Source organism: Hoplias malabaricus, chromosome 2 (assembly GCF_029633855.1).
Source record: "Hoplias malabaricus isolate fHopMal1 chromosome 2, fHopMal1.hap1, whole genome shotgun sequence".
NCBI classification, from domain to species: Eukaryota; Metazoa; Chordata; class Actinopteri; order Characiformes; family Erythrinidae; genus Hoplias; species Hoplias malabaricus.
The window spans coordinates 71,246,693-71,270,609 of NC_089801.1; the positions used below are offsets into that span (position 1 = coordinate 71,246,693).

Consider the following 23,917-nt stretch of genomic DNA (forward strand, 5'->3'; position numbering starts at 1 on the left):
TCCAAAAAGAATGAATCAGTTTATGCTCCATATAGCGGCTCCCCACTTGGAGGTGGCCATGCTCAGTGGTCTTAGGACAGAACTTCGCACACATCCAGACCGCTAGGTGTCAGTATAATGACTGTTGAAATAAGTCAAATACCACTAGGAACAGATGAAATAGACTTGTAATAGTGCTGTTATTGAAGTAATCTCAGATTTTGCCTAATATATCAAATAGACGTAGACACTTAATTGAAGAGGAATTTAACTTTATTGAATTTAACTTGCTCAGATATTTATTTTAGCAGCTCAGCATTGTTCTGTGATGTCAGACGTGCTTTGAAACTGCGCTGGAAAGCAGAGGGAGATGATGTTAAATGCAATATATATGAAAACATTTTTCATATTGTTAGACAGCATTAGAAACGGCTTGTGTTCAAACTTCCAGCTGTCACTTCTGTCTGGAAGCTTGCTCGCTCTCTCACTCTCACTTTTCTTTTTTTTTTTTCAAGCAAAGCCGGGCTTTTAGCTGCTGGAAGCCTTTCAGCACATCTTAATGCACATCTCCGTTTTTAAAGTATTCGCTGAAAATGAAGGGGGGGAAAAAAGCACTGCCATCCAGGGGGCCGAGGGTCATGAGAGATTCATTATTCAGTGCAGACTCTCTGGCCATTGGAGAGAAAAAAATATAAAAAATAGGCGTCTAAAGAGGGGGCAGTAAGTAAGGAGATGCAATTTAGCCATTTACTTATCAAATCATAATTCACCCAGTCTAGTGTTATTAGAGCCTTGCACTATGGTGGGCCTTAAGGGTCTGCTTATGACTGCTGAGTGCTGCCAGAAGCAGCCGGGCATTGGGAAATATCCGCTCGGGTTGGAAGCTATGCATGGCCGTCCATCATTATCAAGGCCTGCACTTGATAATAGTCCCAGAGCTTGACCAAAGCATCCATGACTCAGAGGAAACCAGAACTGCATTATGTTTCATTTTCACAGAGAAAGTGAGGTCCAGTCACATCAGTGTCAAGTGATTCTGTCCTGGAGAGAATAGAAATATATCAGTCAGGATATGATTCATAGACCAAGATTGGACTTACGCACCAATTTTCAACTCCCCTGCTGACACCCCACCTTAGGAATTGAGAAAATAAATGTGGGGAAAAAAAAGTTAATGGAATCATTCATTTAAATTCCTCAACAAGAATTCCAGAAATGATCAGCCTTGATATGTGTCAGGTTTGTGTGAAGCTAATCACAACATTGCTGTGGGAATGCATTACAGAGGAGAATGGTAAAAGAAAACCCTGCCATTTCTAAGCCTTTGGGAGCTTAGGGTTAGTGTGTTAAGGTTAGAGGGTTAGGATTAGGGTTGGGGCAGGGTATAGGATCAGAAACGAGCCTCTGACTTCCACAAAAAATTAACAGTATTTCAATGAATCGTGTTTTAGTCGAATATATAGGAACTCACTTTGCTGCGGCTCCGGTGTCCGCCCACAGTTCAAACACACGTTGTCTGTGAGTGATCACATGCTGGTTTAGTGCCGATCCCAAGCCAGGATGAATATAAAGGAAGGGCATCCAGCATAAAAACAGGTGCCAAGTCTAATATGTGGATCATAATCATCGGTGTGGAGCTTTAGAGGGAGAAGCCAAAAATAAAAGAGATAATATGAATTCACATTGAGACCAGGCCATTGGTCCATTCACCACATGAGCAAATGACATGGAGATTTTGTAAAACCTGGCTGCACCAGGTACTGGTCTTTGCACTGGTCATGCTCTAGTTGGACATCAAGTGGTGAAGCTGCCATTGATATAGAGGATAATTGATTATACGATAGAACAGTAGAAGAACAGTGAAAACAGCAGAGAAGCTGAAAAAAAAAAAAAAAACAAACAAACAAAAAAAACAATTTATCATATAAATATCTCCTCATTTCATTTCACAAGACACACAATAGATCACAACAATATTCAGGTTATTAAATGCCAATAATGGTTATATTTTTTCCTCTTAATTCATGCCCTTTCTGCATGAAACTGGATATTTAGAAAAATGTAGAATTTCCTCCCTCAATTTTTTAAAATATCTTGCATTTTCACACCAGTCCAGTAGGGGGACCATAGTACTATAGTATCTCTACCACCATAGTGCTATCTGCATGTACACTGTAGTTTAATGACATATGTAATTTAGTAAATAGGGAGCGAGGAGGTATTTGAATTTCAGCCAGAGACGCTGTGGGATGTCAGCCTTTGTGAAAACATGCATTTACCCCGTATACGTGAGAACACTGACAACGGCATTTTTAAAATTCGAAAACCTTTAGTCAGTTAAGACACTCAGTTAATTCTCACAGTGGAGCCAAGCTGAGAGGGTTTGGGCAAGACTTGTAAAGCCAGTGCCTGGTTCTTTTCAAACTGCTGTTAACACAGTGGCACTAGACAGCTCAACACACTTGGAGGAGATTGCTAATTGTCCAGATTTGTTATGTCAGGGAGTACTGTGCTTCAGAATAGAGGAGAGGTAGGTTGGTCCACCCTGATTTGCTTATTGCTGTGTACGGTGCTTCCTCAGCAGACCCTTTCAGTCTGAGCGGTTTAGGAATGTGAATATTCAAACAGGGGAAACTGTCAGAGCACTCATCCCTCTTCAGAAGGCTATACTCATGTGGGATCAGCATTAAAGCCAGGTCATTTGCACCTCCACGCTCCTATCCTGTTCCATTGTCGAACTCCACTCCGGCGCAACCTCCCAGCATTTAGCGAGTGTCAGGGTATTACTGCTCTGACAGGAAGTCAATATCAGCTTTCAGTAAACGCTGACAAATCTGGCTTCATTTACGTTACTGTGGAAGGGTCTGTCATATCCGTCTGTCCTGGGACCGCTTTTTCCTCGTCTAATTTCCCAGTCCTGTCAACATGTGTCATCATCAGAGTATGATCCCCACCATCACCCCACGCCCCTGCCCCTACCTCCCAACCCCCGAAAGACCCACCTATAAGAATCCTCTCAGTGTGCATCCGCTCCGTCAGGGAGAAGGTTGCCTCAAAGTCAAGTTCTACCATTCATAAGTTTGGAATCACTTGCCTTATTACATTAAATAGCACTTTACAGTAAGACCATTTATTATTAGATAATAAATATGTAATAAATCATAAAGTAAAGAGTTATAACAATATAAAAAATGAAATCTAAGCAAGTAAAATTGACTTAAATCTAGTCTAAATATCTAGTATTACTCATTTGGAAATTGTTATAAGGTTATAATAAGATTATACAACTTATTTCTAAATTAATTATTTTTACCTGTTTTAAGTGTTTTATTCCAATATTTTGCTTAATTCAAGAAATACCATGAAATGATGCTTAAAAGAAGCAAACATCTGCCAATAGAATAAGACACTTTCTGTAGATAATATTATTTAAAACAACAATAAGTTGCATAATATTATTATATCCTTATAACTATTTCCAAATGAGTAATACTAGATATTTAGACAGATTTAAGTACATTTTACTTGCTTAGGTTTTATTTTTTGCAGTGTGTTAATGTGGCACCGATACTGACACAGTATCAGTATTGGCTACAGAGAATGCTGATACCCTAGGTGTGTTTTAAATGGCCCACTACTCACTATTCCATACATGTAGTCCACAGGGCACTTTTCGGGACACACCCCATGAAGCAGATACTGACGTGCATGCACACCGCTAGATGCAGCTCGAATTTACTGTAAACAGACTGGCTATTTTACAATACACGACTGATTTTGTCAATTTTGACACACTACACGACCCCAAACTCCCCAACCAAACACACAACACACGTTTCCTAGAAGACACAGATGAATAAGTACATACAAGTCTCTACGGTTATTGCTTGCGCTGAGGTTTGTATAGATTCACTGGGAAAAAAAAACGTAAAAATGGGTCGTGGATGTGAAAACTCAGTCAGCGAGGTCTCTACACACTGCAGCCGGAGCTGGAGATTAGGAGAATAGCACATTGTTGTGGCTACGTTCCATTTTAAATGATTCAGAAACTGCGCAAACGGTACTCGCCAGTGTTGCGTTATTTAAGGTGGAATGGAAAATTAGAAAACAGTTGGAATAAAGGCTGTAACAGAGTGTTTTGTGGCTCAGTATGTTCTGGATATATATCTGGATTCATGGGCATCTCTCTAGTATAGTTACGATAGATAAAGTCGGTACTCGGCATCTGCAGATACTTTTACATGAAATATCGGTATCGGTATTGGAAGGGAAAAAGTGATATCAGTGCAGCCCTAGTGGCAACAGTTGCTTTGAAAGTCCAGAAGTCCTAATACAGCTTTGTGTCCACAGTAAAGCATTAAATGAAATGGAAAGCTCTTGAGCAGCTGCACATGAGGTTCCACAACACCATGCTCAGTGCTAAACATGAGCTAGATGGATTTGGATCAGAGGAACTGCCTTCTGTTAGGCGATGGACCTCCATTCAGTTTCAACTCTTATGCTTGAATGCCATCAAATCCTCACCTCATCTTCAAACACATCTGCTTTTTGTGGGCACGCGAAGCACCAATGGGAACAATCCGTGAGAGCAGCATGAGGGAAAGACCTGAAGACGTCAGAGTGCACTGTAGAAGGGCAAGTCAGTTTTGTTTCATGTTAATGCATGCCATATCTTATTCATGTGCAGCTTTCATGTGTACAACTGGGGCATGTAGTGCACATATGACTTTAACACAGCTCCATCCATCATTATTTTTCCCCTCCATTCCGATCCATATCTATCTGACTTTGATATCAGGAGGAGAATATGGCTGCGAGACAAGAAAGGCTTCTTGGCTTTTGAAATGGTTACGCAATCAGAGCGCACGTGGACATACGGCCGAATTAAACGCTACGTTAAAAATGTATTATTAACCAGAGAAGACAAGACTCGTATGTCATTGATTCCCAGACATTGAAGGCTGATTTACAGCTTTCTGATGTAATCACTGTTCTGTTAAAAAACAAGTAAGACAAATGCCTTACATGCTTTTCATTTTGTTTCGCTTGAAAATTCCCCTTCTGTTTACACTGTGTCAAAATCTCATGGCGAGCAGATGGACCAATGTCTAAAATCCCATAACATCCCAAATCCCATAATAACATAATCTTTGTTCCATCCGCTTCCACTGAAAGTTTTTTCTCACCTCTTGTGGAGCTACTTTTTTGGGCTTGACAAATTAAAATTGTTGATGCCTATATGTATATGTATATATACATGGATTTAATTTCAATGCCTGGAATTAAATTATAATAATAATAATAATTATTATTAATATGCAGGCCCCATATCCTGCATTCTTCCTGTTTGTTCTTTTCCTCTCGTAGGCCCAAATATGACCTCTTTGACCTTATGGCCATTCAATTCCACAGTGAATGTGGATTTCAATGAAAATTACACCAAACATCATTCATTTTGTGTAAAATATGATGGAAACTACATGAAGTATGGATTAAACATCACCCTGTGTGGTGTGCAGGGAGAAGACAAAATAAAGGAACGGTACCATCATCAGGGGATGTTCTTCAAAAATTGTAACTGTAACTTTGTAAACAGAGGTTGCTTTTGAAAAATCTAAGATTAAAATATTATTGTTGTCCATATTTATACGTTACTGTATTGTTTATATATGCCCAGTATTGAAAAAGAAATAGAAAATATACATAAATACATAGATACAACCAATCATTCATTCATTTATTCATTCATTCGTCTTGTGATCAGGATCGTTGTGTGTTCAGTGCCTACCCAGAATCAATGGGCACAAGGCAAGACCCACCATGTACAGTTTCACACACTCACCCTGTCACTCACACACTCACACCTGTGGACAGTTTCACACACTCACCCTGTCACTCACACACTCACACATGTGGATAGTTTCACACACTCACCCTTTCACTCACACACTCACACCTGTGGACAGTTTCACACACTCACCCTGTCACTCACACACTCACACCTGTGGACAGTTTCACACACTTACTCTGTCACTTACACTCTCACACCTGTGGATAGTTTCATACACTCACCCTTTCACTCACACACTCACACCTGTGGACAGTTTCACACACTCACCCTGTCACTCACACACTCACACATGTGGATAGTTTCACACACTCACCCTTTCACTCACACACTCACACCTGTGGACAGTTTCACACACTCACCCAGTCACTCACACACTCACACCTGTGGACAGTTTCACACACTCACCCTTTCACTCACACACTCACACCTGTGGACAGTTTCACACACTCACCCTGTCACTCACACACTCACACATGTGGATAGTTTCACACACTCACCCTTTCACTCACACACTCACACCTGTGGACAGTTTCACACACTCACCCAGTCACTCACACACTCACACCTGTGGACAGTTTCACACACTCACCCTTTCACTCACACACTCACACCTGTGGAAAGTTTCACACACTCACCCTGTCACTGACACACTCACACCTGTGGATAGTTTCACACACTCACCCAGTCACTCACACACTCACACCTGTGGAAAGTTTCACACACTCACCCTGTCACTGACACACTCACACCTGTGGATAGTTTCACACACTCACCCAGTCACTCACACACTCACACCTGTGGAAAGTTTCACACACTCACCCTGTCACTGACACACTCACACCTGTGGATAGTTTCACACACTCACCCTTTCACTCACACACTCACACCTGTGGACAGTTTCACACACTCACCCAGTCACTCACACACTCACACCTGTGGACAATAGAGCCATTATTAGCCCTATACCTGTACATGAAAGCCTCTTGTTATACTGTTACACTAGTGTTATGGACCATTAACAAAGCTGTCACTGTGTTCCAGGTGTTAGATTGGCCCAGCTCAGCCCACCGAGGGGAATTTAATGACCGATACACCACAGTTGTTGAAGTATCAGTGAAGCGAGAGCTGCACTGACCTCTTTAGAAAAGACACGGGCCTGTGGTAGTGGCAGCCTTTGTAGACAGCGATCGGTGTTTACTCGTTCAAAGCCCCCGCAGCGGTGCAAACACACCGCTGTTGTTCTTTTTTCAGCTTTTATTACCTCCAGCCTTGGCTCTGGATGCTCTTTCTGAGACCAGCACAGACTTCACAATCCTGGACCCTGCCTGGGGCACAACCCCTCCCCCTTACCGTACTGGCTAGTTAGCCTGCGAAACAATTAGGTCACTTCATAAGAATCCATTAGCATTCTAATGAATGGACTACCTCTTCCAATCAGCGGAGAACATGAAGATGTATAATAGGAGGAGAGGAGCCGCCCAGGACCCTGGGTCAGCTTCGGCTGATTGCTATGCAAAGTGTGGAGAGAGGCATCGATCCTTCTGAAATCTTATTACATGCTTCAGCCACTGTCGCCATAGGTTCAGCCTTGGATGAAGGAGAACGGAACCAGAGAGGTCGGGGACATAACTCAGTTACACACCAGCGTGATGCTGATAGTCTGCAGGTGGCATTTTAGAGTTGATTTGGCAGGAGCTTGAACTAACCCAAGACGAGTGTTTGGAGCACCACATGCGATGAATCAGTTACTTTGTGCTGAATGCCATTGAATCCTCACAACAACGGGAAGATCTCTAAAGTCTGAATTAGGGGTGGACGATATTGCCAAAAAATCATGATATTTCAGGGTATTTTGGCGATAATGATATTTTTGTTAATTAGTGGTTATTAATTTCAAAAACACAAAGTGTCCGTAGGTGTGAATGTGTGTGTGAGTGTGTGTGTTGCTCTGTGAAGGACTGGCGCCCCCTCCAGGGTGTATTCCCACCTTGCGCCCAATGATTCCAGATCGGCTCTGGACCCACCGTGACCCTGAACTGGATAAGGGTTACAGATAATGAATGAATGAATGAATGATGATATTATGGCGAACGATACGATATGGCACAGTCCTGCACTGAATGAACATTTTGATTTTCTCTGCTGGTTGCTAAACCTGTGTTTGACCGCTGGATTCTCTTGTTCCATTCATCCTCCTTCACCAGATACGATTCCACACAACCCTATGATTTAGCCCTAGAATGAAACATGCTATTTTCCCTTTTGTTAAGTTCTCATGATCATTTGGGAAACTCTGCGATTATTGGCTGGTTACAGCAAGTCACTGCTAAAACAAACACCACATCCCACTTGATACCACCTTAAAATCATCACATTTCTCATATTACCACCTTAAAAACACAATCACAATTTCACACAAACACATATACTACCTTAAAATCACCACATCTCCCTTAGTACCGCCTTAAAAACACCACATCTAGTAGAACCATATCTTCTGATACTACTTTAGATGGGACGCTTTTTGTAAAGCAATTATTATCACATTTGCTCCTGGGCTCCCCCTACAGTCGCAGAGTGTAATAGCTGTTTTTTAGCAGTGTCCTAAAATCAAGGAGGTGAGGTGGGGAGGGGTGGAGGGCACTACAATGAAAGTGGTTCAAATCTGATTTGACAAAATGAAAGTGACTTAAATCTGATTTGACAAAATCGGATTGCACATGTCCACACAGACTGAAAAGATCTGATTTGAGTCACATTTAGGCAACATAAATAAATAAATAAATCAGATTTGAGTCACTTCAGTTTGGTAATGTAAACGTAGCCATAGTGATGACCTTAGTGGTCATATAAATACTAATTGCTCGAGATGTTATTGTTTATGGAGGTTATACATACTGTGCATGCTAAAGTGCCAACAGTGTGTGTGCTGAATAAACTGATCTCACAGTATACAGGATCTTTACAGATATTTTGACACCAGTTGTGATCAACAGCATTTTTAAAACTGTAATTGGGACATTGCATTGTTAAAAGCACAAAACCAACACTGAAAACGCTAAACCTCTGAGGGTTCAAATTTGTATGTGTTGAGATATCAACAAGCTTTAAGGTTTTTGTATTTCTCTGTTTCTACAGAGTTCTCTGTACTGTCTGGCCACTAGATCACAGCTGATACACATTGACAGTCTGTGGACATTTTCTTTTCTACATATACACATTTTCACTTGTCAATGTCAGATAGTCTCTTAGAGAATTAATAATATTATCATGCAGATAGAGTCAAGGCACTGCCTTTTGCCTACTTCCTTTATCTGTACTGTACTGAGTCTGTACTGAATCAGAAGACATTTCGATACTTCTCCACTTGGCCTCAGGGTTCTCCCCCTAGGGAAATCCTCTACGCCACCTTCAGGGCAGTTCCACCACTTTATCGAGTCATAGGACGTTTATCAGATCCAAGGATCCGAATTATTGGGTTATCGACTACTAGGATCTGACACATTCTTCCTTTCCAACATCTCGAGAAATAACAAAACAATGCTGTTCTAAAGACAAAGAAATACAGTCCTTTGGTCTACGCTATAGCCCCACCATCAGGAGACTGAAGAGTCAGCGTTGGTGAGATGACTCCTTCCTTCCTCTCATTTCTCTCCCTATGGATAACACAGGCATCCCTCAGCTGATATGACAGATCTGGGCAGTTTGCATTCTCTGCGTTTTTAAGCTATTGACCGGTGTTGCATTAGCAGCAATTCAGAGACAACTACATTGAGCCTCACTCTCCGGAGGACGGTGACTGTAGGTGTGTCCCAAAACCTAGTGAGCTTTCAATCTAGAGAGCATTTTACATTGCACAGTGTGGGTGTTCCCGACACGTAGGCTGTCCCAACACCGGTTGCGGGCGGTGGGCGGGAACAAGCCGTGACGCAATCGCTCTCTAACTACAGCGTCTCAATAATCCGCCTCATGAGGACAGACGGCCGTTAGAACGCTGTCTACTTTAACAGCTGTCTATGAAGTCAGTGCCTACAGCTCGCTAGGTTTTGGGAAACGCCCAGTGTATGTGATTAGGGCCAGATTCACCCATGGGAGGAATTAGTGGTAGCTAATAATAGAAGTCATTTTCAGCTAAAACCTTGGAAGAAAATATAAATAAAATGCTTACGGTTTCTTACCCCTAACATTAATTGGTTATTGTCCAAACTCCATTAATAGTAGCTGTATATCACCTGTTATAGATAGTGGCTGAAAGAGATAAATGACCTATATGATCTTACTAGTTAGCATGTGAAAATTTACACAGCTAGGTGAAAGGGGGTTTCAAAAATGAATAAAATCACCAGTGATAGATCCAACGTTTATACTGTTGTTCCACCCACTGTAATAGCCGTGCTAATAACAGCGGTCTAATTGTGTAATTACACATGCAGGAATAACATGTTAACACCTGTGTGGTACATGTGTATAACAACAAATGTTATCATGTCATTATTTACATTTAAATTAAGTTCACACTGTGATAAACGAGAAACAACAAGGGGAAAAATGGACAGACAGAGTGTACTCTGGGTTTGGTGAGAACACGGCGAGGTTAAAGGCTGTCAGTTGTGGGGAGCAGAGGGGTTTGGGGTTTATATGAGTTTGTCTTTGCTGAGTGTGTGTGTGGAGTGGTGAGATGGGGACCTTAACTGCAGTGTGTCACTCAAGGTGGCATTGTGTTGGCGCAGGGTTTTGGCTGAAGTGTTAACACGGGGTGCGGTGAGGTGATGTGTGTGGGTGGTTGGGGGGACGCTTTGGGAGAGACGCCAGATGGAGTGCACCTGACTGGGCTACTGATCACAACCTTTAGCCTCTCAGTTGTTTCACTGCAGCCCCCCAAACAATGAGGATGGCCCACTTACATGGTCTCTCTCTCTCTCTCTCTCTCTCTCTCTCTCTCTTTCTGTCTGTCTCTCTCTCTCTCTCCTCTTTCTGTCTGTCTCTCTCTCTCTCCTCTCTCTCTTTCTGTCTGTCTGTCTCTCTCTCTCTCTCCTCTTTCTCTCGTTCTGTCTGTCTGTCTCTCTCTCTCTCTCTCTCTCTCTCTTTCTGTCTGTCTCTCTCTCTCTCTCCTCTTTCTGTCTGCCTGTCTCTCTCTCTCTCTCTCTCCTCTTTCTCTCGTTCTGTCTGTCTCTCTCTCTCTCTCTCTCTCTCTCTCTCTCGTTCTGTCTGTCTCTCTCTCTCTCTCCTCTTTCTCTCGTTCTGTCTGTCTCTCTCTCTCTCTCTCTCTCCTCTTTCTCTCTTTCTGTCAGTCTCTCCATCTCTCTCTCTCTCTCTCTCTCTCTCTCTCTCTCTCTCTCTCTTCTCTCATCATCCTGCCTCCTTCTCTCCACCTCATTTTTTTTTCATGGGGCAGATTGGGATGGAGGCAGTACATGGGGTAGAACTTGCCTCTCTTATTCTTTCTTTTTTTTTTATTGTTTATTTGGCTCTGCTCCTGGCTGCCGAGGATGTCAAGCCTGCTACGATTGCCTTTGGCATGCTATAAAGCAAAGATAAAGAGTAACTGTGAGAGGGAGAGAGAGAGAGAGAGAGAGAGAGAGAGAGAGAGAGAGCGAGAACATGGAAGTGTAAGAAGAGACAGAGACAATAACAATGAAAGAGAAGGGGAGAAAAAATAAAGGGGGCAACAGAGAAAGAGTTTGTGACAGAGAAGGTAAGTGAATAAAAAGAGATGGGGGTGAGACAGAGGGAAAGAGAAAATGAGAGAGAGGGGAGAGACCAAGAGAGCGAGAGAGAGAGAGAGAGAGAGAGAGAAGATAAAAGGGAATAAGAGTGTGTAAGAGTGCTTACTGCAGAAAGAGGTTTTTAAATGTGTGTGTTTTTTGTTAAACGGCTGTGTCCCCGGTTCTTGTTGCAGGCCGAGCTTCAGAAGATGAAGCAGCAGGCCCAGGAGACCAAGCAGTTCATCCACAATCAGGAGGTGGAGGAGCACAAGCTGCTGAAGATCATAGCGGACGCTGACGCTGAGAGAATGCGGCAGAAGAAAGAATTGGATCAGGTAAGGCGGAAAGGGAGGTGTGTGTGTGTGTGTGTGTGTGTACCGCTTCAATAGCCGCCCCTTTGCCCCGCTATAAGGATGAAAGAGACTTGAGCCTGGGTGCATTCCAAACTCATTAGGACAGGAGTCTATATGAGAGCCACCGGCAACGGCTCCAGCGTGTGTTAGAGAGAAGGCAGTGTGGGGGGGAGGGGGGGAGTGCACCAGACCTGGGGTCAAGTTCTCATTAAAGACAGAGAGAGAGAGAGAGAGAGAGAGAGAGAGAGACAGAGAGAGAGAGAGGGAGAAAGTGGAAAGGGAGTGCGAGAGAGAGCTAGTGTAAAGAAAAGAGAGGCTTAGAGAGGGAGGAACGAGTGAGGGAGTGCGAGAGAGAGGAAGGGAGAGAGAGAGGGAGAGAGAGAGAAAGAGAGAGAAAGACAGAGAAGAAACAGACACATAGAGAGTGTGTGTGAGTTAAAGAGGGAGAGAGAGAGAGAGAGATGAGAGAGAGAGAGAGAGAGAGGGAGAGAGAGAGAAAGAGAGAATGACAGATAAGAAACAGACAGAGAGAGAGTGTGTGAGTGAGTTAAAAGGGGGGAGAGAGAGAAGAGAGAGAGAGAGAGAGAGAGAGAGAGAGAGAGAGAGAGAGAGAGAGAGAGAGAGAGAAAGTGAGAGAGGGAGAGTGAAAGAAAGAGAGAGAGAGAGAGATGAGAGAAACAGGAAGACAGAGAGTTAGTGTTAACACAGAGAGGTCTGTGCCGGTAAATATCGCGTGACCGGGTCAATTCTGTCGCTGTTTAATTGATAAATTCGGATTGAACTGGAAGGTAATATGACCCTGGTGTAAACATGGGTGGCTTTTAACCAGCCAACTCTTCCCAAATACAGCCCTTCAAACTGTACTTAACAGAAACCTTTTTTAAAATTGTACATTGACCTTCATGCGCGTTTATACACCATTATAGTACCATTCATAACTCAGGAATTTAATTTGAATTGAACAAATGAAGAGTGGTCTCTCACTTTTGCACAGTGCTGTAGTACATTCCACAGTGTGGAATTCCCGCCCTTTTTATCTACTCTGTGTATGGCAATAACATCTAAATATGCTACTCTGATGACGTTTTAAAAACTATGACTGAACTCCTTTAAATACTTTCCAGTCCTTTGCTGTAGATTCTGCCGTGGCTCTCTAACATTAGTAGACACTGATTTAAATCTCATGCTTAATTCATGAATGATGAGGTTCAGTGGGTTAATGTTTATCTCCAGTTGAACACAGGCTCGTGGTCCAGATCTGACTGGTACTGTGCCCGTTGAGCCAGGACTCCTCTACACGGGAGTTTGATTGTCTTGTGGGCTTATTATAAGTAGCCTTTCATACCTTAAGGAGTGGCCTGTAATGGCCTATACGCCAAAGTCAAAGTTATCAAAGTGGTGTGATGTTGTAGAGTGCTGATGTAGGCTTTTGATAAGGTCACCGGTGGGCCATCTCGGGCCTCAGGCTACTCCGCGTAAATGACCCGTGCTGACTGCGGCTTCTTATCCCACGGATCTCTCCCGCCGAGTCATCGCCATTTCATCTTTTCATATGTACTCTCAACAATTTTTAATCAGACTGCCGAAACGCTCAGCCGTTTCCTGGAGCCGTGTGCTTAATACTTTATTTAATGTGCGTCCGGAGGATTTTAACTGGAGACAAGAGCAGAAAAGGCCATGGTTGCAAGAGACGCAGAACGGTTCGCTGCGTTAAATGTGGGAAAGAGGAATTGAACTGCATACATTTATGGAAAATTTCTTTCTGACCGCTACACTTTCGGAATAATTGGATTTGTTGTTGTATATAGGAAAGAAAGGGTTAAAGTAGGGGTGGTGGTGGTGGTTGTGGTAGTACACACTTAAAAATTATGGTTCTTTATTAAAGGAACTGGTTCTATATAGAAGGGGTTGAAGGGGTTCTTCAGATGATGGAGAATGTGCTATAGATGGGTTTAAGCTTGACATCATAACAATAGAGGAACCGTTTTTGGTGCCATATAGAACCCTTTTTAAAAGGTGCTATGTAGAACCATCTCCATCAAATGTTCAGGGTTCAGGGTATCGTGGTATTAAGGTACTTTTTTTGTGTGTATCTGTACTTTACTGAAGTATTTCTATTTTCGGCGACTTTTTGCTTTAACTCCACTACATTTCAAAGTCAAATATCTTACTTTTTTACTCCACTACATTATGGAAATCTGCCATTCCTTTTGGTTTACGTGTGAATAAAAGAATAACGTGAACAAATCTCACTGCTCTGCACAGTTCTTCGTTCACCGTTGCTAGGAGACGAATGAACATTCGCCACGTTTAAAACAAGTGAAAATATTTCTCAGCTTAAAACCAAAAATACCAAAGGGAGGCTTTTTTTTTTCAACTGTTGGGTGAATTTGAAATCATATTCAGTTCCTATAACCATTATGAATTAACAAAATGATTTGTACCGTTTAGTATTTGGCTGTATTTGAATCATCTGTAATGTTACACATCACTCACCGAGGGCGAGAGTCAGTTGGAAACGTATTAAACACAAGTGAAGTGAGGTCAAAACCAGAAGAAATATTTCAAAACCCGAAAAGCAGTACAGAGAAATAAACAAATCCAAAAGAAAAAACAAGTGTCAGGCAAAAAGTCAGAAAAACAAAACCAAAATGTACTCTGCTACTATGTTGACAAAACAGAGCTTAAAGGAACAGTAATATATTTACCTTCAAATTAAAGCTTCAGAATCATTGTGATGCTAGAGATAATAGAGCCTCTGACGTTGCTACTCTCGGCTCAGCACTGCAGAAACTGCACTATGTAACACTTGGAGAAGGGTAGGAAACCACCGCTTCCCTTCCCCTCCCTACAAATTTCAGTACAGTGTTGTAAAAGTTAATTGCAACTTGGGGGAGCCCCAGGAGCAGAAAAAATTCAAATCTTACCTAGCATTCCGAAATGAGTAAACAACTACGTTCTGGTGCAGAGAACCTATCACGGCCTATCACGGTCATTGTGGTCTGCGTAGACGTGGTGAATTACGTTTCCAGAGAGGTGTGCATCAGTCCGTGCTGCCAAATGGCATAGGTTCATCATAGAAGCATAAATTGGGCTTAATAAATACTCAGGAGACAGCGACCTCTGTTGGTTTGGAGGGGCAGCACATTGCGTGTATGATATAGTTGATAAATCATCATTCATTGCGTTTAATCTTTGGCCATTTCTACTGTGTTCATCAGTGTCAGACTAATTAATGACGTTCTAATTAAAGACTGAGGAACCAGGAGTGACACTGGAGTTATTTCACCTCCAGTGTATTAAGCATGAGCCTTGTTACAAAAATGGTTATAGGACATTAGAGCCATAATACGTCATGGTACGTATACTTAAGTACATGGTTTGTGTACGTTGTCCACCACTGGCCTGGATTAATTTCCCTATAATAGTGCACTATGTAATGATTAATGTAAGGAGCATTGAGCTTGTGACTTGATTCAACCAATAGTTCTGTTATCTTCCAACAACACATTTAAATATGTATCACTGATTTAGCTTTTAGCTCCGCCCACTGAATTTACAAGGAGGGTTTCATCCTGGATTGAATGCAGCACAAATTGAAGGCCGGACTATACAAAGCAGCAAATCTGAACCAATCTCATTTGCTTTTACCAGCCGTATATGCACAGTCATAGTTCTCAGAGATAAAAAAGAGGTCGGTTATGGTCTTGTGAATATGTATTATGACTGTTTTGATTACATAAACCCACTCAAATATAAAAAAAGCCCACCAAAGAAAGAAGTAGCATATGAGCCCTATAAAGGGAAATATTGGAGGGTGCTATGTATTAAGTTTGCAGTCTGTTATGTAAAGGGCGCGATGCTTTCAGACGTTGTAAATTCTTTGAACGCTGCCGTGTTTCTTGGTGCCGATGCCGGAGTTAGGTAAGAGATCAGCCGGGCTAAAGAAGGGACAAAGATCTCTGACATGAAGAAGAAAGAGCGCTTTCTTGCTTTATGGACTGAAGTTCGACCCAGTCCAAAATTAGAGTAGCGTTTGTGTCTCTCAGTAGGCGTGGGTCATACACCTACCCATGGAAAAAAAATAAAAAATCTCCACCATGGTCACTGCAGAAAAGCCTGGCACCAAATGAAAGACCGTGAGATGATGCAATATGACTCATTTCTCTCTCTCTCTCTCTCTCTCTCTCTCTCTCTCTCTCTCTTTCTCTCTCTCTCTTTTCTAACGTTACACATGGGAAAGCATGTGAAACTCCAGGCTCCAAAAGAAACGTCCATTCCTGCTTCAACAGCTCTGAAGCCGTTCGGAAAACTTTGATAAAACTTGCCTTTGAAAGTCTCTCAGGTATTCAAGGGATGATCCGAAATGAAAATTCTTTCTCCCAAAAACTGAAGCTGGGTATTTTTTTAAATATATTTTTGTTTTTTTTTTATTCACAGCATAAATAATATTCATTTAATTTGCATATTATTTTGAAATACATTAAAACTCAATTAAATAATGAAAAGACTTTCTTTTTTTTCTCAACAATATTTACTTTCAGTTATGGGGCTACAGTTAAAGGTTTTGCCGGCATTGAACTGTTGTTTTGATTTAGGTCTTTAATGATGATGCAAAAAAAAGTGTCTGTTTCTCAGTTTTATTAATCACAGGATTTCTGTTTATTTGTTGAGTGTAGCCTAAAAATAAATATATATATATATAAATATAACCCCTGTGGTCTGATCCTTGAGCCGTGTGGACGGAGGCGGGTCTGAGGCCACACTAACTCCTCCCACTCAGACGGGCTCATTTACTGTCAGTGTCGTCCTGATGTGGAACATCTGGGAGCGGTGTACTGACACGTACGTTTAAAGAGAGAGTTAGACAGTGTGCGAGGAGGAAGAGAGCCAGACAGACAGCTTTAAAAGTCAAACTTTAAAAAAGAGAGCGAAAAGTGTGTTAGAGGCTGAAAGCCTGCGTCTTGGCTGTGTTTTTGGATGTTTATGAATAAAGCAATGTCTGCTGTGAACGTGGCTCCTGTCTGCGGCGTCCTCCTTCCAGGGTTGGCAAACAGATCCACAGTAAGGAATATGAATGAACAAAGCCTCGGTTTTGGAGACGTTTGTTCTATTATTAGGTTCTAACAGGGACCTTGAAAACACAGCTCAGACCTAAAAAACTGCACATGACGTAGGTGCCAAATAGTGGTCTAGGAACTCATTATAACACACTGTTCTTATTACCTACAGAGCTCTTATAAAGCCAAATCTCACACGTACCAGTGACCAATAGCTCTCCTTATGCACAAATTAGAACCAGTCCAAAGCACCATGGATGTGTTACTTATAAATAGCGATACTTAAAATAATGAGGAGCCTGTGGTTTTCATAGCATTACATCACAAAACTGAACTATACACTAATGTGTCATAGGCACACTACAAAACAATTTGGTGCATCCAACAATAAAAGAAGCCCCCTGCATGCCTGGTACCGTGATAGAAGCCATGCTAGCACACAGAATGAGAACTAAGTCTGTTTTTGTGTCTGTGTTTTGGTAATAAAGGTAATCAGTGAGCGGGACATTTTAGGGACACATCTGGTGCGAAGGAACGACGAGCTGTCATTGCTCTACGAGAAGATCAAGATTCAGCAGTCTATACTGAACAAAGGCGAGATCCAGTACAACCAGAGGGTGGAGGACATCCGTTTGCTCAAGATGGAGATCAAGAAGCTCCGGGGAGAGAAGGGCGTTCTGAACAAGACTGTGTCCAGTGTGGAAGACCTCAGGTAAATTTGGGTTGAGGAGGTATTAGGAACATTCTTTCTTACTAAAAACACACTCAAACAGCCAAGACATGTTTGGCATCAGTAATAAGATTCTTTAATTTTGCCCTGGAGGAAAGGATTGGTAATGTACATGTGCAAAAGATTCATCAAGATCTCCTTGGAGACAGAAAATGAGACAACACAGTCACACACTTATGAATTTGAATATGAGTGAGTGGGTTTTCAAAGTGGTCAGCACAGTGGATAATGCCACCCCTTGCACACAACAAAATGGGGTTCATGTCTATGTTCATGCAGGGTAAGGACTCCTATCTCCATAGTAATATATAAATGAAGTTTTGTATTTTTGCTGTATCCATTATGAAGTAACAATTAACTCTGACAAAGTAATTTGATTGGACAAGAGACATTCCTTGAGCACATGAAGCACTGCGGCATTTAACTCTACAAGTATCCCTCAGCTGTACCTGGCTTTTAGCTTTCTTCACAAAGCAGCTGTCTGCGGTAATGTAGGCCTATACAAAATAGCAAGCTAGTGTGCAGGGACAGGTTTATATGTTGCTTGGCAACAGTCCAGTCTCTGTCCAAATTAGGTCAATTCTATAACTATCCATGAGGGCAGATGTATTTGAGATATTATCTTTGGTAAACAACTTAAAGGTGAAGTACACAATTGTAATAAAAAAAACACGGCTCTCCAGTTTTTTTTCCAGTTTTGTTTGCGTGCTCAAAACCGTCGTATGTGTTTATGAAGCCCCATTGCCTGTAAACAAGTAAATAAACAAACTGTCTCAGTCCGGTATGCTAGGCTTTCTCTCTCTGCTCATTTAGATAGTGGAGAGAAATGCAAACGTTGAAAAGCATGAACCTAATTGAGGATACTGCTCTATTGTTGCTCCATATGTGGGTAATATTGACTTACTTTTGCTGTTTCGGATCACTTAAGGTGGAAATGTCTCCAAACTCTGGAGGTGGCTAACTGCATTAGCAACAGAGCTACAAAACTAAACAACTCGAGTTACAAATGAGTTTCTGTGGTAATTCAAACAGTGAATAAAAATTTACAGACAAGTTATACTTCAGCCACATACAAGCAGCAGTCGTTTTTCCCCTCAAACACTGTTCCACCTTAAAAGACGCAGCACTTAGAACTGCATTTCCCCATAATCATAAGCATTCACTTAAATCTCGGATATTTTTGTACTCAAATGTAAAATTGTAATAATTATAATTATTATTAATAGTAGTAGTAGTAGTTAGTATTGATCTTGATCAGGGTTGTGATTGGTCCAACGCCTACCTGAAATCATTGGGCACAAAGCAGGAACACACCCCGGAGTCCATCACACGATATCACACACACATACCCAGTCACACACATTCATACCTATAGACACTTTCCCACACTCATCCAGTCAGTCACACACCTGTGGACAATTTCCTACAAACAAACTTAATCAGAAAAGTGCTATGCAAATTTGACCTCGAACCTGCCCCATAACAGTATACAACTTTAACAACTTCTAACAATGACCTTTTATAATAACTGTACAAAAGCTGGTACCATGTTTGAGGTGAGTGTATATTGACTTAGTCGTGCTGTTAGTCTGGTGCTAACCTCAGACAACAGACATGTCACAGCTAATTGACTCAGTTTCATTAGTTATCAATTGCAAATCAGTTCAAATCTATTCCTTTAACAGTACTAAGAGTTCCTAAAACTTAACTACTCTTCAGCTTCTTATTTTACAAAAATCTCCATGTTTGTCAACTTTTCTTCGCATCAGTATAAACTTTGGCATGTTTCTGAACGTGTTGAGTACTGCAGGCTATTTTGTGCATGCATAACTAAACCAAATGTCAAGGAAACTCACTTTTAGTCCGGTTATGCGCTTCAGAGGGCTGGAGGAGGTCTTGAGTCTGGCCGGCAGAGGTGGGAGTCTCTGCTTTTGGCTTTTTCTGCAGTAGGTGCAGGAGGAAGTGAGTGATGGAAAGCATCGGCCTGCTCTGATAATGCCAAACACTATCCATAATGGATGTGGTGTTGCACTCTCCCCTGCTTATTTTAGTAATATGAGGGCTGAAGTTAACCTTTCTGCTCGTCCAGTTGGTCTCTCTCTCTCTCTCTCTCTCTCTCTCTCTCTCTCTCTCACTCAGTCGAGCTTTTGCTAAATATTCTATGAGTCTGAATTATGCACTGATATTTCCAAACGAGCCCCTCGATTCCACATTATTTCATTAATTTCAAATCTGCCAAGTCTTTTTTTCCCCCTTTTTTTCCTACAGAGAGCCGTGAAAGCCAAAAAGTGAGTGAGTGAGAGGAATAGAGAGGGCACATAATTGCAAACTAGATGCTAGCGTTCCCTTACTAATGACAGTGTTACGCGAACTTGAAAATAGTGTCGCTTTCGGTGCCACAGAGGGCGCAATCAGTGGATCATGTTCCTAATGCTAATGCGCTCAGCTCTAAATGCCGCAGGTTTGCAGTGCGGGACTTTTAATCAAATCCCATGTTGCGTGTGCTTCTCCATATCCGGATCAAAAGGAGGAGGAACCGAACGGAACTAAACCTATATTCATGATTAACCTAAGAGCAAATAGTGTGAAAGATTGAGGCAAAGAGTAACACAGCCCACCTCTGCTACATTAACTAATGCTCCTGGTCACAGCAACAGACGCTCATCACTTTGGCGCTACAATGGCTGATTCAGCTCATAAAGGACTGGATAATTGGCTGAGGTTTTGATTTAGGAGCTGTAGTGTCGGGGAAACACCAGGGCTTTATGGCTGCAGACATGTTTACCCCCTTCAGTGGAGAGATCCAAAGCTTCCTTTGTTTAAAATAAAGCACTAGAACCAATAAGGACTGGATTGGACAGATCCAAGCTCCACCCACCAATACAGGCACGAGAAACGACTTCCAAAGGTACTGGAACCCCAACACCAGAGGTCCAAATTTAGAGGCTGAGGGTCTTATAGCCTTCCTGCTGGCACTTGGCATTGAGCATGGTAAATTAGTGCGAATAATTTCTTAGTTGTTTTACCCCTACCCCTCCATTTTGAATGTCATTTTGCCCCTTTGAACTGAGTTATAATATTGTGTTTAAAACCTTCCCCCACTAAATGAGACGACCCTAAAAGAGACTGATACGTCATCAGAGAATAAAGAAGAGCAGCGCTTCAGGACTTTAACATAGTTCAATTTAAGGCATCATGCCTTAAAGCATTCGACAATCATATATTATCCCCCAATCCTAACTCTCTGTGATATGAAGCTCAGTCCAGCTGCTTATTCTGCATCTTTTTATTCGAAACTTCCAGTTACAAAGGTGCTAGAATGTAATTGCTTCAGCATTTAAGGTGAAACTGGAAATTTTTTATACTTGTTATGAAATAAAGGGACAGAATGCATTGAAACTACGTTAAACTAAGATAATACAGTGTTTAACACAGTTTGTAAAGAATACAATACTGACATTTGAGGCTTTAGAAGATGGATACAAGGTTATTTGCGCCGCCATCTTGCCGCTGATTCACAAGGCATTCATAGCTCTTTGTTTGAAGTGTGCTCTTGAAAAGTCTCTGTTTCAAGGAATATATAGCGTACATATATATAGTGTAAGGGTCCTTTTACATCTTCAAGTTGACTAATTATAAGGGATGTCTGCAGACATTTGGATATATTTTACTATTCGAATGTGGGGCAATTGGGATTTGGTCCAAACAGAAGGGATTTTAGGTGCTGCATATTGGCTCCTTCCTATAATACAGTAACCTGAACTGGGTTTCTGAAAGACATCCACTTAGCTTGTGCCCATGGTTCTGACCTAAGATCAGTTTCTCTGTCCTTATTTCCATTATATGTGCAGGATGGAGCAGGTTTGTTTCCTCTGGGTGTAGAATACAAACATATACCTGCATTCTGCGAGGTTTAATAGCACTCTGGGGCTGTGCAGACTGCTGACGTAGGAATCGTTTCTGCCTTTCCCATCATCACAAACGTCATTAGGTGTGAAGCCAACCGCTGACCCTAGCGTTCTCTGAGCCTCCTGATGCAGATTTGGTCAAATGTTTCCACACTTGTTTGTGGATAAGAAAGTCTACACTTTAGAATGACCACCTCAATAAAATGGACTTTGTTCAGTTGGAAAAACAAGAGTATTGAGTTATCACTCAATGACAAGTTAAATGTAAAATGATTGGGGTTTCTTTTATAATACCACATTGTTTTTTTTTTTTAAGTGTACAAACTGAAATTGTTATTTGCTATGAATTCTGTGAGACATTTTCCATGTTTAACTCCTTACTGCACCATTTATAGTAAGATCCAATAGATAAAATCACTATCCCATAATTCCCTGTAATCTCTACATTAGTGAAATGGATCAATATGTCAATATCTATACACACACACACACACACACACACACACCAATATTTTGTTAGCTGTCTTTCGCCCCTGTCTTCAGTGCTCAGGACCCCTACACAACCCCTGCAGGACCCCCACAGAGCAGGTATGATGTGGTGGTGGCTCATTCTCAGGGCTGCAGGCAGTGACACTGATGTGGTGGTGGTGTGTTAGTGTGTGTTGTGCTGGTATGAGTGGATCAGACACGGCAGTGCTGCTGGAGTTTTTAAAGTTTCAGTGTCACTGCTGGACTGGGACTCATCCACCCACCAGAAATATCCATCCAACAGTGTCCTGTGGGCAGCGTCCTGTGTCCGCTAATGAAGGGCTAGCGCAGGGCTGTCAAACCAACTCCACAAAGGGCTGGTGGTACATTTTGCGGGTAGGCCAATATATCAGACAGAATGTTGTAGCGTATGGGTTTGTTAAGCCTGTCTAGTAGTATTCGTCGCATTGTTGCTTATTCTCAAACAGGCAGTGGTTTCTTGCAGACATTTTGAAGCCTGAATTTTCAGTCATATGACCTTATCCTTGGAGAAGCGGCATATAATATCATGTTCCACTGTGTCTCAAATGGGGCAAATTAATTACTAGTGACATGCTCAAAAACAAAAATAATTGGTTTCCATTCATATATATTGCATTCCTAGTAGTTACTGATTCAGAGTGTTCAGCTTTACAGAGGATCACACAGTGACCAAGGAGACCAGTAATACCCCCCTCCCCCATTCTCAAACACCCACACACACACACCTCCTCATTCAACACTCTCATACTGTGATTCAAAGTGTCCCTGCAAAACATATACATGTAATATTTACAGACTCATACAGTACTGTGCAAAACTGCACCAAAAAAGACCACCCTTCAATTATTAAATTTTCCAGTCGACCCAGGATTAAATATAATATTATAATTTGTTCAGCTACTTAAAAAAACCTTGTTCCAAACAGGGGTCTGGGCTCTTGCTGACCACTTGTCATGTTTTAGGAGAGCGAGGTGTTACTTTGAGTGTAATTCTCACCAGTGGGTCAATAAAATTGTTGCAGATGTTGGAGGATGAAGGCTGGGATCGATAGCGAAGCAGGCTACATGTGTGATGCTTCCCTCTGGGATCTCTTAAGCATGACGGAGTTTGATGATGAATCGCTGGAGCAAGGTTTTCCTCCAATATGCCCTCGCTATCCCCCTGTACCACAGCGCACAGTGCTGACTTTAAACCAGGTGTAGTGACCGAGATCTCCGCTAATAGTGTGATCTGACTGTCTGAGATTTTTGAAAATAGTGAGCACGGTTACAATACTGTTGGTAGAGCGTAGTGCCTAACGCCACTGCCGCAAAGAAGACTGGGGTTCAATGACCAGCTCAGGTAGGAATACAGTGCTTTACCCATGTTTTTAAACATGGTGTAGTGGAGAACACTGCTTGGGATACAGTTCCCAAATTGGAGTTCATGTGCAAGACTCCTCCTGACAAATACTAAACAGCTGTGGATGTGGCTTCATCTATCGTTGCCACAGTCCATTCAGTTTGGCCCAACAGCCCCAAATAAACTGCCCAACACCAAATGCCAAGTTTTTCCACCATTTTGTTACAAGATGCTTTCGTATGTCTGCATTTGTAGCAGAAAACGACCAGTTTTGCAGCAGATTGGCACAGCATTGGTCCCAATAAACAAAAAACACTGGTCCAAACAATTTTTTTATCCTGGAAAAACACTCAATCTTCTCCTGCTGTTGTGTGATTCATTCATATTATACTCCATAATCTTTAATAATTTATGCAGCATCGCATTTTGAAAGTTCGTCTCCCATCCTTCATTTATTTAATGACCTCTCAATATTGCCAT

The 23,917-nt window shown here is 41.8% G+C and overlaps 1 protein-coding gene across 1 annotated transcript in view; it reads left to right on the top strand.

The window, feature by feature from the left end:
* Positions 1-23,917, top strand: part of cfap58 (cilia and flagella associated protein 58) — a 170,872-nt gene that overhangs the window by 71,986 nt on the left and 74,969 nt on the right. The window contains exons 12-13 of the mRNA XM_066660964.1: positions 11,730-11,870; positions 17,437-17,660. Of these exons, the coding sequence (XP_066517061.1) occupies positions 11,730-11,870; positions 17,437-17,660 (365 nt within the window). The remainder of the gene's footprint in view (positions 1-11,729; positions 11,871-17,436; positions 17,661-23,917) is intronic.